The 19982-nt window shown below is 44.5% G+C and overlaps 2 protein-coding genes across 4 annotated transcripts in view; both read right to left on the minus strand.

The window, feature by feature from the left end:
- Positions 1–19982, minus strand: part of LPCAT2 (lysophosphatidylcholine acyltransferase 2) — a 55173-nt gene that overhangs the window by 11423 nt on the left and 23768 nt on the right. For all 3 annotated transcript variants that reach the window (XM_029076202.2, XM_007669435.4, XM_001508376.5), the window contains exons 9-11: positions 11258–11340; positions 8897–9022; positions 6691–6844 (exon numbers count right to left, since the gene is read on the minus strand). In XM_029076202.2, the coding sequence (XP_028932035.1) occupies positions 6691–6844; positions 8897–9022; positions 11258–11340 (363 nt within the window). The remainder of the gene's footprint in view (positions 1–6690; positions 6845–8896; positions 9023–11257; positions 11341–19982) is intronic.
- On the minus strand, positions 883–2203 carry CAPNS2 (calpain small subunit 2). Its single transcript, XM_007669434.3, has one exon. The coding sequence runs from the start codon at positions 1817–1819 to the stop codon at positions 1076–1078; it is 744 nt and encodes a 247-aa protein (XP_007667624.1). The 5' UTR covers positions 1820–2203; the 3' UTR covers positions 883–1075.

Consider the following 19982-nt stretch of genomic DNA (forward strand, 5'->3'; position numbering starts at 1 on the left):
GACCTCAGTCAACTTTTGGAGACTCCCAAGGCACTGACGAGATCCTCGCAGGAGAGAACCAGGCTGGGTTTCTGACACTGTGTTGGCTCTTCCCCGCCTCTTTTGCCCTTGTAGTCTACAGAGGAACAAAAATATTTTCTCTGCTCTGAGGCGGGACAAGACCTGACAAGTGCTATCATCAACTAGGCAAACCTGATTCTGTATGAAGAACGTGTAAGAGTGATCATTTTGATTCATTAAGACAGCCAGGGGCATTCTATTCCTTGCCACTTCTGACTTTTAAAAATCAAAACAAACATAAATGACCTGTTTGCTGCTTTTCTACTCAGGTGAACAGAGGTAAAGAACCGAGAACGGCAAATGCAAAAGATACGACAAATCCTTAATGTGTAATTCCTGATTTTTACATACAACTCACTCTGAGACCAGCCTCCATTTCACTATTCACTGTGTGTCCCTCCATACTCCAATACTGCTTCCTTGAAACTCTTCACTTTCAGACGGTTCTGGCTACATGACAGAAAGATCATAAGGGAAATAAAGGAGGAAGAGACCCGAATCTTCCCTCTCTCCTGTCTTTTAAAAAGAAGAAAAATCCATCCATTTAACTGATCTTTTAAATTTACAATTTTAATACTTGACACTATTACACACCAACTATACTATACTATCTATATACTATCTCTGACTATTGAAATGTATATATGATAAATTAGATATATTATGTAATAAACCGAGAAATTGCTGCAAACTCCTATTGAGCCTTTCCTACAGATTCTTCTGTTTCTCTTAAGCAGACCATCGCAGTCAAAGTGCACACTCAAAATATCTCACAGAAATGAAAAAAACATGTCGCAGCCCAAAGAGAAACTACTCAAAACATTGTGCCGCAAAAACCCGTTTTAATGAAGCAGTAAAGACCCGACCAAGCTTGCAGAAATTCGCTGGTCTGAAAGAGTCCGCCCGGAAAACCACAGCCATCCCCGGGGGTCATCCGTCGGCCCGGAGGCCGAAGCGGTCCCCTTCTCTCTGGTGGAACCGCGGGGTTTCTGATTTCTCCTCGGCCCCCCGTTCCTCAGGAGTACATGGTCAGCTGCAGCCACTCCTGAATGTTCACCTGAACCTGTCCGGTGGCATTTCTGTCCAGAGCCTTGAAGGCGCGGAACATGGCGTCCAGGCGCACGAGGCAACTGATGAAGTTGTTGAAGTCCATGCTCCCGTCTTCGTCGGAATACCTGCGGACGATCATCTGATAGAGCTGCTCGTTCAGCTGGAAGCCAGCGGCCTGCAGCGCCCCGGGTAGCTGGGTCTTTCCCAGGGTCCCCACGTGATCAATGTCATATTGCTTGTAAACGCACTGCCACTTTTTGATGTTGTTCCACAGATACTTGAATTCTTCGAAGCCCAGCTTGCCGGTGGTGTCGTTGTCCATGACGGACACTATGCTCCGGCAGGTGTCGAGGCTGAAGCCGTCGGTCTTCAGGTCTTTATGCTTGGAGAGCACCTTGTTCAGAATGTTCATCAGGTCGGTGGCTCCCACCTCCATGTCATTTCCGGCCAGCTGGGCAAAGAGGCGTCGGAACTGCCGGACCTCCTCGCTCTCGTTGGCGTCCGCGTTTGCCAGGTGGCTGTGCTGCGGGGGTGGAGGTTCGGGAGTATACTGAGCCGCGGCTGCCTCGCTGATAAGGTTCACGATGCCTCCGACGATCCCGCCGAGGTTTCCCCCTCCCCCGTGTCCTCCTCCGCCTAGAAGGCCTCCCAGGGCTCCTCCGAGACCCCCTCTCTCCGCGCCTTCCAAAAGCGCCTTTGCCAGAAACATCCTGTTCTTCTGAGGCGAGGGAACCGAAAACGGCCAGTGCCTCAGAGGAGAGTCTATCAGCCGAAATGGAGTTTGAGCAGGATTAGAGGTGGAAAAACCGGCTTATCTGTGCCTGCTTTCACTCCACCACACCCAGTCGTGTCTCACCAAGCCCGTGGATGGGTCTAGCTGACTGAATTCCATGAGGTCCTAGCACCTGCCACCTTGCATGGCGGGTTTCATACATCTTTTCCCATCCCGCTGGCCAAGGCATTATTCTGTAGCAGTTTCATTAGCTTTTCGCTGGGTGAGAAAGAGTAATCTTCAACTGCGGAGTGCCAAGGGCACTCTGATATTCACTGAAAGATTGCCTCTCTGGAGAAATTTCAGGAGGACGTGAACGTTCTTGACAGGCCCGCGAAAGCTGCCGGTGGTGGTATTTTCTTTTCTAGAGCTACGAAGGGCTACGAGAGTCAGTGGGCACTACAAGCCAACATTCAAAGTTTTCCGAACGAAATTCCCCAATCTCCTTCGATTCTCATCTCCTGAGGAAGACGTGTTGTCTAGCTTGGAAGCAGGGGGTTGGCCTAACTAGCAACTTGACCCGGCCAACAAGAGGGATCCATGGTTAATCAGCCTAAAACTTTCCTTGATCTCGTCTATCTCGCCACGAAACTCTCGCCCACGTCCTGCCTCCAGCGTGGAACGCCTTCCCTTCTCATATCTCTCCCACTTCAAAGCCTTATGGAAGGCACATCTTCTCCAAAAGGGCTTCTGTTACTAGGCCCTCTCTCCCTCTCTCCCACTCCCTTTTGCGTTGCCCTGACTTGCTCCCTTTATTCATCCCCCTCCCAGCCCCACAGCACTTATGTACGTAGCTGTCATTTATTTATATTAATGTCTGCCTCCCCCTCTAGATGGTAAGCTCACTGTGGGCAAGGAATGTGTCTGTTACACTGTACTCTTCCAAGTGCTTAGTACAGGGCTCTGCACACAGTAAGCACTCAATAAATGTGATTGACTGATCCAAATGTTTGGCAATACTGTTTGGCTGGTGTTATCTTCCTCTTCCGTGGTTTGTTGTCAGGGAGGTGGGAGACAAATAATAGAAGCAAGGGCAGTGCCAATCCCTTGAGAGGCAACATTGCCTGGTGGATAGAGCATGGGTCTGGGAGTCAGAAGGACCTGGGTTCTAATCCTGGCTCTGCCACTCATCTGCTGTGTGGCCTTGGGCAAGTCACTTAACTCCTCGGGGCCTCAGTTACCTCATCTGTAAAATGGGGATTAAGACTGTGAACCCCATGCAGGACAGGGACTGTGTCCAACCCCATTTGTGTGTATCCAACCCAGTGCTTAATACAGTGCCTGGCACAAAGCAAGCACTTAATAAATACCATAATAATAATTATTATTATTACCTAACCCAGTGCTTAGAACAGTGCCTGGTATACAGTAAGTGCTTAAATATCATAAAAAAAGACTCCAGACGCTCCCTTGGCTATGTGTCCATTATGTTCATATTCTTTCAGTAAAGAGGATTTTTTTAAAATTAAACCTAAACAAGTTCTCTCCCCGCAAAGAAAACCTTACGTCCATGTCCTGACCTCTGTGGGAGAGTGAAAAACTAGTTAGGGCTTCCTTCAAAGATGTATGGGAAACAGGGAGGCCTGGTGGAAAGGACCTGGGAGTCAGAGGTCCTGGGTTCTAATCATGGTTCCACCTCATGCCTGCTTGGGTGACCTTGGGCAAATCACTGAACATTTGTCTCTCAGTTACCTCATCTTTAAAATGAGGGTAAAATATCTGTTCTCCTTCCGTCTTAGTGAGATAGGATCCTTGTGCAATCCACTTTTCAATCAATCAAATATTCTACCTACACCAGTGAGCGTGGCACATAAGCATTTAAATACCAAAGATGATATTCTACTAAATTCTCCCCTAAGAATTGACACCTTATCGTGGCAGGAGAGTTCGCGTACACTGATGAAGCTTAGAGCTCTGCCATAGGGCTAACCATAATGGAAAGGTCTAAGTCCAAGCACCAAAGTCGATTCAACTGTGCTGGACAGCAGAGGCATGGGAAAGAGTCAGAGACAGATGATCAAGTGATCAAAACGACGATCAAACACAACAACAGAGACACAAGTTTTTACCGTGTGGAGGAAGGCAATGGCAAACCACATCTGTATCTTTACCAATGAACTGGTACTTTTTTTTATGGTATTTGTTGAGTACTTACTATGTATCAGACCCTGTTCTAGGCACGGGGACACATGTCCTCCCTCTGGCCTGGAATGCCTTCCCTCTTCATATCTGACAGATGATCACTCTCCCCACCTTCCAAGCACATCTCTTCCAAGAGACTTTTCTCGATTAAGTCCTCATTTCCTCTCCTTCCATTCCCTCTGAGTCACCCTTGGACTTGGACGTGCACCCTTTATTCACCTCTCCCTCAGCGCCACAGCACTTACGTTCATAGCATAATTCATTTATATTAATGTCTGTCTCCCCATCTAGACTGTAAACTCATTGTTGGCAAGGAACATGTCTATCAACTATGTTGAACTCGACCAAGCACTCAATACAGTGCTCTGCACGTAGTAAGTGCTTAATAAATATAACTATTTGATTGATTCTATGTAAATTCACTAACATACCACAATTGAACTAAACTCTCTCAAACAGACCGACTGGATTGTATTGCATCTACGCCAGTGCTCAGCACATAATAAGCACTTAAAAAGCAGGACTATTATTATTACTTTGAGGATCTGAAAGTATGGCAGCTCATCAAGATCCACCTCACTACATAATACGTGTCTTTCAAATTCAGACTTTCGCATTACTCGGCCTACAGCCCAAAAGGAAGCAAGCCAGAAGGGCAGATTGTTTTTGAAAGAGAGAATGGATTAAACGGCCCAGATCCAGAACAGGCAGCTATCCGATCTTCTGTCTCTACTCCATCAAATCCTCCCCCTGCAAATCACGGAGTTAAGCCATATATCGTAGGAGGACATACGGATCCGATGGGCTAATACGCCTCTCCGTTGTATTATTCAGACTTCTCGAGCAGAGCAAACTTTCACATGCACAGGCAAGCACGTGCGTTAAAAACGGAACAGATGAGCTGTTTGTGAGGTCTAGGTACAAGCTGATGTCTCAATCCACATCGTAGTGCTCAGGTATGGAAAAACAACAGCCTGCCCAGGCATACATTAGCAGAGCTGCCCGGGCCAGCCAGAAAGGGTGAATGACTGAATTGTTCAAAGACTCACCAAGCGCTTTACCCTAGGGGCAGTTCTGTTTCACTAGAGGAGAATGAAGCCAACGGGCCGGGCCGGGCCGGAGAGAGACTCGCTACTGGCACAGCTCTCGGTGTACCTAGTACGTGAACTTGAGGACTTCGGTCTTCAGAAGACAACCCAGCTGCGACGCGTTAGTTCTCATCCGGAGCAATTCCTAGAGCTTTGCGGGACGGGTGATCTGAATTCCCAAACCTGCAGACGTTTCCCGAACTTATTTATGCATGGTCTTTATCGCCTTGTAGATTTCCACTACTCTCTGGGACATTGTCACTGGGGTTAAGAGTTTACGCAAAGAAGCAGAGGTCACCGGATTCCCCATCAAGTCGGGGAATCGTGGGCGGAATCCTCAAACATTTTCCCTCTGATTTCAGAGCTAGTTGCCAACCGAGGCAACTAGTGATGCCAACCCACCCTCTGCTCCTGGTAAGAATTTCTAGCGAACTATGGTAACATGTTTGGAGGATCTGCTGGAAAGTCAGGTTCCTTCCCTCAGATGTGAATTTTAGCTTCACGTCAAAGCTTTATATCAAGGGAAGGAACTGAGCTCCAGAACCCGGTTCCGATGCTGTTGGTGCATTTATGCTCTACCTCAAATGTTAACTTCTGTTTTAAGATGGCATTTTTAGTTTAGTCCAACAGCAGTTGGGCCCTGTAGCTGTGCCCTGAAAAGCATGCTGGGAGAACGCAGGGATAAAGACTGCATGTCAGCAGCTTTTGAAAAATTAATATTTATATTATCTATATTCACAAAGGTATCTTCCTAGGCACATTAGGGTGCATTTAGCTACAACAACCCGCTGAAGTATGTAGTTTCTGCCCTCGGGACCTGCAAGAATGTCATTTCTCAAAAACATTTTTCTTGGCTAAGACAATAGTGAAACAAAAATCTTATGATGTAAATTTTGAATACGGAACCTCTTTAGAATACAACTTTGCACTGTAGCCAACTGAAGGTACAAAAATAACTCGACTCACATCTGATCTTCTGTCCTTTTTAATCCATGCAACAGAGAACACTTTAAATGCTGTGGTTAGTTTCGCAATTTTGTGCCTTCCTTAAGTGGACTCTGAGACACAGAGTGTCTTTATAAAAATCAGTTTTGGAAGTTCTCATCTTCCAGAAAGTGCATAAGACTGTCCAAGAAGAGATTACACACTGAACCGCACAACTATGGACTGTCGGTTATTTTGATGAACATTTCAAAACCCTAGCCCGTTTTATCTACTGATCATAAACCGCTGTCCAAATTCCATTTTAACATATTACCAGTTTAATTCAAAAATAAAAATGACACTACGTTAAACATTTACCAGTCCTGGTATGTTGTAAATGGTAAAATATATTTTTTAAAATAAGTAGAAGGTTCACGTTTGTGCTCGTTATGGGCAGGGAACATGTCTGCTAATTCTGTTTCATGATACTCTCCCAAGTGCTGAGTAGAGTGCTCAGCACGAAGTAAAGCACTGCTAATTCTGTTGTACTGGACTCCTCAATTGCTTAGTACAGTTCTCTGCACACAGTAATCACTCAGTAAAAACACCAACTGCTTGACCGATCACAATTCAGAGAATAAGACAGCAGCCTACCCTGTCAAAGAGGGCGAAAAGATCCTTGAGGACATCTGAAACAGGCAGCTTTAAATAATCGGCAAACTCTTCGATTCCTATCCTTCCTCCTTTGGAGGACGACGCGATGGCAGCGTAGGCATCCAGGTGTTTTCGAACCCCGTCCCAATTTAATCTGTACAAACAAGAGGAGACTGAGATTAGAAAATTAAACCAGAGGGAGAGAAGAAGGGAAAGAGGATTCACAAAGATTCTCAAAGCAAAACGTGTTAATAGGCATGAGGTTGTTTTAATTTTAAAAGAAAGGTCATTTGAATGCAGCATCCAGTTACACCACGTGAATGAAAGAGAAGTAAGAGAAGGCAATTAATTGGTCACTGGGAATCCTGATGTGAAGGGTTTTTTTTTTCAAATGATATTAAGTGCTTACTATGTGCCAGACACTGTACTAAGCACTGGGGTAGATACAAGTTAATCAGGTTGGACAAAATCCCTCTCTGACAGAGAGTTCACAGTCTTAATCTCCATTTTGGAGATGAGGTAACTGAGGTACAGAGATGTTAAGTGACTTGCCCAAAGTCACACAGCAGGCAAGTGGCAGAGCTGGGATTAGAAACTAGGTCCTTCAGACTCCCAGGCCTGTGCTCGTTCCACTAGGCCTTGAGCTTCTCTGTCACGCAAGTAAAACAGAATTCAGATATCAAGACAAAATTAGAACTGAGGCTGATTAGAAGGTATTCGCTCTCTCAAAAGTCAGTTGATGGAACCCTGCTTCTCTCCCTTCCCTCCCCCAAAAACCAACACTAGGACAATGTAATGGTCAAGAGTGCAACTAAAGGATAAATTGTGCCTTTGCCTCAAACAGGAATAATGATTGGGGTATTTATTAAGCACTTACTGTGTGCCAAGCACTGTACTAAACACTGGGATCAACACAAGGTGATCTGGTAGGACACAGTCCACGTCCCTCATCGGGCTCAGAGTCTAAGAAGTGGGGACAACAGGTACTTATCACCATCTCAACCCCATATAAAGAAACTGAGGCACTGAGAAGTTAACTGACTTGCCCAAGATTTTACAGCAGGCAAGTGACAGAGGCTGGGATTAGAACCCAGGTCTTCTGACTTCCCGGCCTATGCTCTTTCTCCTAGACTTCACTACATCTCTTGAAGGAATGAAACAGAAGCTCCAATGTGATTTTTTCATAATTCTATAATTCTCTGACCTTTCCAAGCCTACATGAGTGCTATGAACTTGAATATCAAAATAATCTCCAGCTAGGTTTGTTCCTAGCTGGGAACTTACACTGTGAGCCCCATGTGGGGCACAGACTCTGTCTGATCTGATAATCTTGTATGTGGCCATAGAGCTTAGTACAGTGCTGGGCACACAGTAAGTACTTAAACACCACAATTACTGTAATTATTAAGACTCTGGGTAAAAATTACAGTCCAAGTGCTCTTTGATAATAGAGCTGCCTTAGGGAGGATACGCAGTGCTTTTTAAATGAGCGTTGTTTACCTCTTTTTGTGGGTCAGGGTTAACCTCTCGTCTCTCTTTAATTGCGGTATTTGTTAGGCAATTTACTGTACTCTCCCAAGCACTTAGTAGGGTGTTCTGCACATAGTAAGTGCTCGATAAATATGATGGAATGAATGAATGAAAAAGCACTTTCTTTGTGTCAAGCACCACAGTAAGCACTGGGGTAGGTACAAGATTAACAGTTCCCTCATGGGGCTCACATTCTAAGTAGGAAGGAGAGCAGGTATTGAATCTCCAGTTTGCAGATGAGACAACTGAGGCACAGAGAACTGAAGTGACCTGCCTGAGGTCACACAGCATACAAGTGGCAGAGACAGTTTTAGAACCCAAGTCCTCTGACTCCCAGGCCAGTGTTCTTTCCACTAGGCCATGTTTCTTTTTCGACGGTGAACCCCTTGAAGGGAAGTGACAACATCTTTTCTATATGTTTTAAGCTCTAAACCATGGATGTGTGACATGAAGAGATGATGAGGGTTATTGGTAAGGGCAACCTATTTATATTTCACAGGGGAGACTGCAGCTGCCATTGGATATCACACCCACCTTGCTGAATCCAAGAGATCAAAATGAGCAAAGCAAAGGAAATAAAAGGAATCCACCTAACTTTCCTGAAGAAGCTCTTTCAGTTTTCACCAGACCTTTTGTCTTTTAATGTGTGGTGCCGGCCCTTTAAAATTGCACTTACTTCAATTTCTGGCTGATTTTAGTAAATTCCACCAAGCCAGCTTCCATGGGCAACGTCAGCTTCCCTGCTGAGATCATCAGCCTGCAGTCTTCATAAGTATGGTCCGTAACGGGTACGTTCAGAATGCTAACAAAGAGAAGAAGAAGTGAATGAAAACACTTTGAAACCTCCATTAAAAAAAAAAGCTCCGATTTGGTTATACCGGATTAAGTGGCCCAGCTACAATTATGAGTGGAAAAGCTTTTATCTTCACCTGTGCCTCTCTCACATGCCTCAGTTCCAAATGCCACACCTGGTCATGCCCCAAACTTAAAACATGATTGAAAGAAGAGTTAAAAGGTTGTCCCTGCCTCCAGGGACACGAACATTGTCCAGGGAAGTCATCCTTACTTCCTCTGCTGCTTTATGATTGACAGAATTGAGTCATTTGCTTTACACGAACTTTTGAAGAGGACAATTCTTCAGGAACTCTGTTATCTGAATCCAGAAGGTAAGAACCCAAGATTGTCAAATCTACGGAGAAAGCCACAAAGTGAGCAGCAGGATTCGGATCCATTAGAGTGTAAGTTCTAAGAGGGCGGGGATCGGATCTGCCAACTCTACTGCACTTCCCCATGTGCTTAGCGCACAGTAAGGCTCAATAAATACCTTTGATTGATGGATTGACCTGGATCTTCCTTAGAGAGTGGAAAACTACATTCTAAAAGGAAAGCTAACAGTCCCACCTGCCCTTAGGGGACTGAATGATGTGGAAACTGTCAGGAAAATAAAAATCACAAAAAAAATACAGAGCACTGGTTGTCAGAGGACTTAAGGCTGCACGCAAGGTTATTTTCATCAAAACTATGTATTATTGCTGTGGCTCTTATCGGTGGAAAGCAATTCTTGTCTGAGTCTGACCTCCTTCCCTATCTTCCATTTCACAAAAATAAATATTTAGCGGATTAAAAAAAACTTGCAAGAATATAAATGACATCACTATTTGGGGAGTTATTTTACAACATAGAGAATAAAATCTAGGAAACATAAGTGTAAGTTCCCTTCTCTACTATGAAAGAAAATGAAAAATAGAAAGATAATAGACACGTGGTAAATTTTCCACTGAGACTACAGGATTAGAACAACTTCATCGATTACCTCCACATTTTGTATGCCAAAATTTTGGCGCACAGAGGCAAGTGAAAAGAAAATTGATGTCAGTTCAACAAAAGAGTATCAGAACAGAGCCAGCTTGGCATGGTCTCCGTCAGTGTGCAACAAAGGATGTTTGAAGATGTTTGGTGCCTGGTCACCTAGAAAAATATTAGCAATGTTAGCTGTCAACTTTTTTGTCTCATAATCCATCTTGGGTTTTATATGCTGAATGCTTCCCGAGTCTCCCAACAACCCCAACATCTCCTTCACACAATAAATTTCAATCTTTAGTTAATGACACCATTCAAATCCTTTCCGAGTCTTCAAACGGAGGACCAAATGCTCTCCCAGGTGCAAGTTATTATTACTGTACTTCCATCAATCAATTATATTTATTGAGTGATTACTATGCAGAATACTAGTGCTAGGGAAAGTACAACAAAACAGTATGACAGACACATTCCATGCCCACAATGAGTTTACAGTCTTATTAAGCACTATGTGTCACAAGCACTGTCCTAAGAGCTGGGAAAGATGCCAGATATTTGGGTTGGAGACAGTCTCTGTCCCTCAAGGGGCTCACAGTCTAAGTAGGAGGAGTAGGATTGAATCCCCATTTTAGACGTGGAAACTGAAGCACGGAAATATGAAGTGACTTGCCCAATGTCACATAGCAGACAAGTGGTGGAGCTGAGATTAGATTATTTTTATTAATAATGTTTATATCTATAATTCTATGTATTTATAATAATGCCACCGATGCCTGTTTACTTGTTTTGATGTCTGTAACCCCTCTTCTAAACTGTGAGCCCGTTGTGGGCAGGGGTTGTCTCTATTGGTGAACTGTACTTGCCAAGTGCTCAGTACAGTGCTCTGCACATAGTAAGCACTCAATAAATATGATTGAATGAATAGAATGAATGAACTCAAGTCACCTGACTCTACTCCCACAAGTTATTCCTCCAGGTTGGTGATGATCTCTCTGCTGGGAGGAATTATCCCTATGCCACTAGCCGCTATGAGACGGACAATGAAACTGCAGAAAGTGCTAAAAATATCTGAAGAAAAAGGAACACTGGGATCGGTCTGCAAGATTGACATCCTCTCTTCCCTCATAATATAAAGAGGGAAGATAATATACAGTTTAAGTGACAGAGAAGCGATAAAACTGCAATTTATCATTACTTCACATGTCCGCTGGGGTTCATAGCCCTTATGAATACTTACGTTGCCATGGTGTTCCGGACTCCGTTGGCAAAGAGTACAGGGTCACTTTTTTCTTCATCATTAGGGACGTAGACAGGTAGAAACTGAAAGATGGACTATATTTCAGTAATGAAATTGCATAGGCATAAATCTAATCACTGCAAACCATCCAGTTCTTTCTCATTTTGCCTTTAGAGACGGGGCTACTTCAATATGTTTTCCACTCCTTCTGAGTTGCTATTATTTTCACCTATTACTCTTCCCTCAAGCCCACCCAACCTATATTTTTTGGTATTCAAATGTTAATCTTCCTCTAGTCTTCTTACTCCTGTCCTGGCATCACGTAATTACTCTCCTTTTACCGATGATGATGATTAAAACAATAATAATAGTAATATTCATTGTGGCATTTATTTAAGTGCTTTCTATGGGCCGAGTCATGGACAAGAAAAGCAGATCGGACACAGTCCCCATCCCACATGGCGCTCACGGTCTAAGGGGGAGGGGTATTTAATCCCCATTTTACAGATCAGAGAAGCAGCGTGGCTCAGTGGAAAGAGCACGGGCTTTGGAGTCAGGGCTCATGAGTTCGAATCCCAGCTCTGCCACTTGTCGGCTGTGTGACTGTGGGCGAGTCACTTAACTTCTCTGTGCCTCAGTTCCCTCATCTGTAAAATGGGGATTAAGACTGTGAGCCCCACGTGGGACAACTTGAATCCCCTATGTCTACCCCAGCGCTTAGAACAGTGCTCGGCACATAGTAAGCGCTTAACAAATACCAACATCATCAGATCAGGAAACTGAGGCACTAAAAATAGCTTGTCCAAGGTCACACAGACGGCAAGTGGCAGAGCAGGAATTAGAACTCATATCTCTTGACTCTCAGGCCCTTTCCATTAGGCCATACCTCCGGTTCTGCTTGCATGACCACACCTGTTTTACTGTTTTTAATACTTGCAGTGGTGATCGTAGTTTAACAATCTCTTACTTTTCATTCCTTTTCTATCTCTTCTCTTGTTTTCCCCATCTCTCAGTGCGGTACCATATTGCACTATGATTATTTTATGTTTATGCTGGACTAGAACACTTCCCCATTTTCACCTAGGGCAAGAAGTTCTATGATATATGAGCATTGCACTTCGTTTTTTATTTTCAATTTTTTTTAAGCTTACCTCTATTCTACTGAATTGATAACATATCTCCTTATCTTTCTGAGTTCTGAGTCTGATCTGATTATCTTGTATCTACCCCAGCGCTTAATACCTTACCTGGCACATAATAAGTGCTCAACGAGTACTACTATTATTATGGCGTAGTGGATAGAGCACGGGCCTGGGAGTCATGGGTTCTAATGAGAAGCAGCGTGGCTCAGCGGAAAGAGCACGGGCTTGGGAGTCAGAGGTCATGGGTTCAGATCCTGACTCTGCCACTTGTCAGCTGTGTGACTGTGGGCAAGTCACTTCATTTCTCTGTGCCTCAGTTCCCTCATCTGGAAAATGGGGATGAAGACCGTGAGCCTCACGTGGGACAACCTGATGACCCTGTATCTACCCCGGCGCTTAGCACAGTGCTCGGCACATAGTAAGCGCTTAACAAATACCAACATTATTAATCCCAGCTCGGCCGCTTATCTGCTGTGTGCCCTTGGGCAAGTCACTTCCCTCTCTGGGCCTCAGTAACCTCATCTGTAAAGCGGGGAATAAAACTGTGAACCCTAAGCCAGACACGGATTGGGTCCAACCCGATTTGACTGTATCCACCCCAACACGTGGAACGGTTCCAGGCACACAGTAAGCACTTAACAAATACAATTATTATTCTTATTATGTAGCATCACTGCACAGTGTTGTGCCGGACTTTACTTCCAGAGTGGAAATGCACTGAGCCACTAGAGGTCTCCGTATCCTCAATATACAGTAGCAAGTTTTGCTTTGAGTTTTTCCTAACCACCCTAGCACTGCTTTTTATGACTGAAACAGTCATATCTGCTCTGCCCATCACTGTGAAACCCTATGTTTCAGTTTCCTCAGCTATACAAGTGGGGATAAAGTCCTCACTCTTTCTCCCGCTCACCCTGTGACCTACATGTGGGGCAGAAATTATGCCCAATCTGCCTATCTTGTATCTACCCAATGCTTAGTACGGCGCTTGGCCCAGGGCAAGTGCTCAAAACGTAGCACAACAGTTTTATGGTATTTGTTAGGCACTACATATCGAGCACTGGTCCGAGCACTGGGATAGATACAAGCTTACTGGATTGATCGCAGCTCTTTCCCACATGAGGCTCACTGTCTAAATTGGAGGGAGTAAGGATTTAATCTCCATTTTACAGTTAAGGAAACGGAGGCACAGAGAATTAAGTGACTGGCCCAAGGTCACACAGCAAGCAATTGGCAGAGCAGGGATTAGAACCCAGGTCCTCTGACTTTCAGGCCCATGCTCTTTCCACTAGGCCGCACTGCTTCTCTGTTGTAATTATCCACTTATTACCAATTAGAATTATTACTCTAGCTACCCAGATGCCCATATATAAGAGCCTGGGCTTGGGAGGCGGGGGTCATGGGTTCGACTCCCGGCTCTGCCACTTGGCAGCTGTGTGACTGTGGGCAAGTCACTTCACTTCTCTAGGCCTCAGTGACCTCATCTGTAAAATGGGGATTAACTGTGAGCCTCACGTGGGACAACCTGATGACCCTGTATCACCCCCAGCGCTTAGAACAGTGCTCTGCACATAGTAAGCGCTTAACAAATACCAACATTATTCCATTATTTCTGCACCCTCTGTAACCTAGCTGTTCAGTTTTTTGAACTTAACGTTTTTTGTCCCTGGCTCTGCACTTTGGTTTAATTTTATGTGTATCTGTATTTATCCTGTCTCTCTTGCTTGATTCTAAATCCCTCGAGAGCAGAAACCATAGCTAATTCTCTTGTAATCCTGCTCTGCTCAAAGTAGGTTCTTAATAAATATTCTTCCGAACCATCTGTATGGGTGACGCTTTCCCCATGCTTGCCTAGTATTTTATTCATGGAAAAAAACCCCATTCTCTCGAGCTTATAAAAATAATTACCAACTGGATTTGTGTTTATCTGACTTTCCGCATTTAGTGCTCCTCTAACGAGAAAATACAGTCAAAACTTAAGACCAACCAATCAATCAATGATTCTTATTGAGAGCGCTTACTATGTACAGATGATTGTACTAAGCACCTGGGTGAGTCCAATATAGTTGACAGACATGGCTGCCCACGAGGAGATTATTATCTATCTAATGGCCATGAGAAAGTCCACGCTGGATTAATTAGACTGATGATATGTGTATAGTGTTTACTACGCGTTAAGTGCTTACTAAATGCTGAGGAAGGTAAAAGTTAATTAGATTGGACACAGTCCCTGTCCCATATGGAGCTCACAGACTAAGTAGAAGAGAACAGTTATCCCCATTTCACAGTTGAGGAAACTGAGGCAAAAACTTGCCCAAGGTCACACGTCAAGCAACTGGAAGAGCCAGGATTAGAACCCAGGTCGTTCTGACTCCCAGGGTCAGGGTCTCTCCATTAGGCCACGCTGCTTTTCCTAGAATGCGTTCCTGTGAAATACCAATTTAAGAAAAACTTTCTTTGTACTTTAATTTATATTTTCTGCCTACCTATCTTCTGGTGATAATCTCCATATCCCTCTCTCTTCTCTCCCTTTCTCCCTCCCTGGAGAAGTTAACCAGACATCTATGCAGCTCTTGCCCTACCAAAGACTGTAGCTGCAAGAAATTCAGCTAGAATGATGATGACCCTTGGCAACTGCCTCTCTTCCCCCCAAAGACAGATCAATCTGTCCACAAGCAAATTCCCACTCCTAGCTCCCACAAAAGAGGGTTGTACCTTGAGGGCATTTAAATAAAATATTTGCTGATTGATCCACAGTGTTCTTCGAGAGTATTACTGAATTCTGCCATCTTTCAGAAGAGGTGAGTGTTCATCCCTTCCAATCCCAGGGTTCGTAATGGAAAGGCTATCATAAGATCAGGTCTGGGCCAATGGCATAAAGCAATACTGAATACTGGAAATCACACTGCACTAAAGAAAGACCAGTTGAAGAACTTGAGCCACCCCTAAGTAATTAGCACTTTAGGGATTTCCAAAGTAGAGCATTTTTGAAGTTGGTTATTCAATATTCCCCTACCCTAAACCAGAAATTCTTGGGTCTGGTTGAGAGAACAGTCACTCAATGACAAAATGCTCATATTTTTTCAGGTGATGAAAGGTTCCTTTCCCTGCCCTCCAAATATCTTAGCCCCATTACCTCCCACGCTATTTAACACACACTATTCTCTTTGTTAGGGAACAGCCTCAAAGATTCGAATCTAGTCTACATTTACGCATAAACAAATGCGTCCAAAACACATTTAAACTAATTGAGCTTTGAAGATAATGGGCCTTGGATGCCATCTAAACAGAAAATAAAAAGAGTTGTAGACTAAGGCCCCCTTTTTCAAAATAAATCACATTTATTGAGCGCATACTGTGTGCAGAGCACTGTACTAAGCACTTGGGAGAGTACCCCACAATACAAAAGACACAGTCCCTGCCCACAGTGATCTTATAGTCTTTCCCCTGTCTGCCCTCCCCCCGGGGTCAACTAATTGGCTGTGTACCCCTTAAGCACTTTAATACTCACCCCAGCCACATGATACTTAAGTAAATATTCTTATACTTTACTATTTCCCCGCTCCCCAATCCACTTTAATGTCTGTCTCTCCCCGGGAGACCATCAGCTTTTTGTGCGTAGAGAACGTCTCTACTAACTCTGTTGTACTGTACTCTCCCAAGCGCTTAGTAGAGTTTTCTGCACACAGTAAATGCTTAATAAATACCACTGAATGACTGATTGGCTTCTAATCCCCAGATCCACGTTTACCAGCTGTGTGACCTGGGGCAAGTCACTGTACTTCTCAGTGCCTCTGTGTCCTCATCTGTAAAATGGGAATTAAATACCAGTTCTCCCTCCCTCTTCGACTGTGCTCCTTACTTGGAGTAGTGACTGTGACAGTCAGCAGTATTTATTGAGTGCTTACTGTGTGCAGAGCACTGTATTAAGCACTAGGAAGAGTACAGTATACCAGAAAACAGACACATTCCCTGATCACAAGGAGTCCAGAGAATGAGCTGTGTCTGATCTGATGGCACCTACAGCAGCACTCAGCACAGTTTTTGGCACATACTGAGTGCTTAATATTAATAATAACAATAATAGTTGTGGTATTTGCTATGATTGATTGGAGGAACTGGATCTTCCAATACAGAGGCCCAATTTCTGTTCACATTTTATGCCTATCCATAATATAGTATTAACAGCTATAGTAAAGTTTAGATGCAGCCCCCCTAGGGGGTCACACTATCCCTTGACAAGTCACCTCAATTCTACTGGTTAGAGGGTCTGGGGTGCCTCAGGAGTAGACTGCGTGACAAGGTTGGTCCCCACTCTCCAGTCTGATGGGGGCCAGGCAATAAAGGAGGTAGGTGGGGACTCTGGACTCAGCCTTCCCCAATCCCTGCTTCCCTGCAGCTCCGGACACCCATCTATCCCCCATCCCAACAATCCCAGAGATGGGCAGGGGTTTGGAGGCAGGAAAGGGAGGGCACTGGGATAAACTGCTCCTATTCATTCAATTCAATTCATTCAGTCATATTTATGGAGCACTTACTGCATTCAAAGCACTGTACTCAGCACTTAATTGACATGAGGAGAGGTGAAATTTGGTCCCTCGATAATGAACACTGCATTATCGAAGTATCTGAAGTTAAGGAAAATTAATCAGGAATGAAGAAGTCTTAGTTTATACCCTCTGGCCACAAAGAAACATGATTACACAAAAAGGGGACTGCCCAGATCATCCTGAGCAATACCTGAGGGAAAGCAAACAACCACTCCTAGAGAAATTTCAGAAGACTTGTTCAAAGGATTATCGATTAAACATATCCAGAAACTATAGGAGAGGGAGACGATGATGATGATGGTATTTGTTAAGCACTTACTATGTGCAGAGCACTGTTCTAAGCGCTGGGGGAGATACAAGGTCATCAGGTTGTCCCTCATGAGGCTCACAGTCTTAATCCCCATTTTACAGATGAGGGAACTGAGGCACAGAGAAGTTAAGTGACTTGCCCACAGTCACACAGCGGACAAGTGGCAAAGCTGGGATTCAAACCCATGACCTCTGACTCCCAAGCCCGTGCTCTTTCCACTGAGCCACGCTGCTTCTCTAAGGCTTGAATTGAGATGAGAACTGAAAAGCATTCCCCAATAAAGTCACTCTCCAATTTTGTTCAAAGCAGTGACGCAGAAAAGCAGTGTTGCCTTTTGGTTAGAACACAGGCCTGGGAGTTGGGTTCTAATCCCAGCTCTGCCACTGTCGGCTTCTGACCTCAGGCAACTCACTTCACTTTTCTGTGCCTCGATTTACCTCATCTGTAAAATGGGGATTAAGACTGTGAGTCTCATGTGGGACATGGACCGTGTCCAACCTTAGTAAGTATCTTCCCCAGTGCCTTGTACAGTGCCTGGCATGTAGTAAGTGCTTAAAAAATACCATTAAAAAATGGAGCAGAGAAAAAAAGAAACATGGCACAAGCTTGTAGATCCTGACTGACTGCAGCTGAGCACAATCCAGATATACAAAATTCCAGAAAGAGTGAAGAGGTAATTTTGCCCCTGCTCCTTTTCCCCTTCCACCTGACCAGGACATTATCCCTTTTTGCGGGGACTGAAAGCTGCCTCTGCCTCTCTTCCCCTTCTTCTCTGCTGCGTCTGGATCTCCCTTCCTCCTCCACGGCCAGCAGCCCCCGCTTCCAGCCCATCCCCTTGGTCCCCTTTCCTACTGCCAACAATAACCCCTGCAAACACAACCGTATGCTGATCCAAAAAGGGCTTGGATACAACTGGAGCTCTCTATAGGCGACAACTGACAGAATACGGCTGTGCTGCGAAAAGGGCTTAAAAACAGAATCAAAAACTTTAAAAAATACATCTGGAGAGTTAGACTAAAGGGAAAACAAAATAGGAAATGAGGTGCAAGAATCAAATGGACCTATGAAATTCATCTTTCACCAAGAAAATCTGCTAGGCCACCTAGGCAAATCACCAAGACGGAGGCATAGCAACAGCCTGAAGTATTCTCCTTCCCCTTAAGTTGAGGTGTAAACCCCATTCCTAGAAGACACCTTAAAGGGAATGTGTCTGCTTATTGTTATATTGTACTATCCCAAGTCCTTTATATAGTGCTTTGCACACAGTATGCACTCAATAAATACGAATGAACAACTGCCATGTCCCTCTCTGTCGGGCCCCATCTTTCTCTCCAACGAGACAGGGCGAGGATAGAAGTGGCGGACTGAGGCCTTCTGAAACTTTTGAATGTTGGGGTTGGAGTTTTTGGGCAGAGCCAGGATACCACAGGGATGGACTTGGGGGCTGGAAAGGTGCAAATAACAACCACGGTAATTATTAAAACTTACTAAGTACTGCGGAGCAGCATGGCCTAGTGGATAGAGCACAAGCCTAGGAGTCAGAAGGTCCTGGATTCTGATCCCTATTCTGCCACTTGTCTGCTGTGACTTTCTCTGTGCCTCGGTTACCTCATCTATAAAATGGGAATTAGGACCCATGGGTGCCCCATGTGGAACATGGACTGTGTCCAACCTGATTAGCTTATACCTACCTATACCCTGGGGAAGCAGTGTGGGTCAGTGGAAAGAGCCTGGGCTTCGGAGTCAGGGGTCATGGGTTCGACTCCTGGCTCTGCCACTTGTCAGCTGTGTGACTGTGGGCAAGTCACTTAACTTCTCTGTGCCTCAGTTACCTCATCTGTAAAATGGGGATTAACTGTGAGCCTCACGTGGGACAACCTGATTACCCTGTATCTACCCCAGCGCTTAGAACAGTGCTCTGCACATAGTAAGCGCTTAACAAATACCAACATTATTATTATTATTACCCCAGTATTTAGTAAAGTGCCTGGCACATAGTAAGGGCTTAAATACTATGAAAAAGAAAGAAAAATAAACAACAAAAGGTCCTGCTTAGGTGGTGAAAAACCTGAAACAAATTCCCATGAAAGTTATTCTTATCTTTGTCTTTATAGGTTTTTTCTGTTTTTTTGTTATTTCACATCTCCTGGTGACTCCATCACCAATCTGCCCTGCCCGCTGTGCAGAATGCAAGTGCTCTAAGGGCAGGGAGCTCGTCTAATTTTCATCTGTGAAATTTTTCCCACCTCATGGCACAACATTTTTGTCCATAGTAGATGTGTAATAAATACTATTACTGCTAATTAAGCCCAGACCTGGCAAGCTGGACTGAGGCTACTAGGAACTTTAATAATGAGCAAGATTTAACATTCAGCCTAAGTCAATGATGCTAAATGTCATTGGTGACCCAGAAGGGAAGGAAAACTCGGTGGGGAGATGAGAGATTAGTCAAGGAAGGCTTCCTGGAAGAGATATGATTTCACCTCGGCTTTGAAGATGGGGAGATTGGTGGTCTGTCAGATATGAAGGGGGAGGGAGTTTAAGCGAAGAGGGAGGGTGTGAGCAAGGGGTTGATGGTGAGAGAGATGAGAGCAAGGCACAGTGATTAGGTTGACACAGCGAGGGCAGGGATCGTGTCTACCAACTCTATCGTTTTGTAACTCACCCAGTGCTTCGTACAGTGTCCTACTCACAGTAAGTGCTCAATAAATAGACTTGATAAGTGC

This window comes from Ornithorhynchus anatinus, chromosome 11 (genome assembly GCF_004115215.2).
Source record: "Ornithorhynchus anatinus isolate Pmale09 chromosome 11, mOrnAna1.pri.v4, whole genome shotgun sequence".
NCBI classification, from domain to species: domain Eukaryota; kingdom Metazoa; phylum Chordata; class Mammalia; order Monotremata; family Ornithorhynchidae; genus Ornithorhynchus; species Ornithorhynchus anatinus.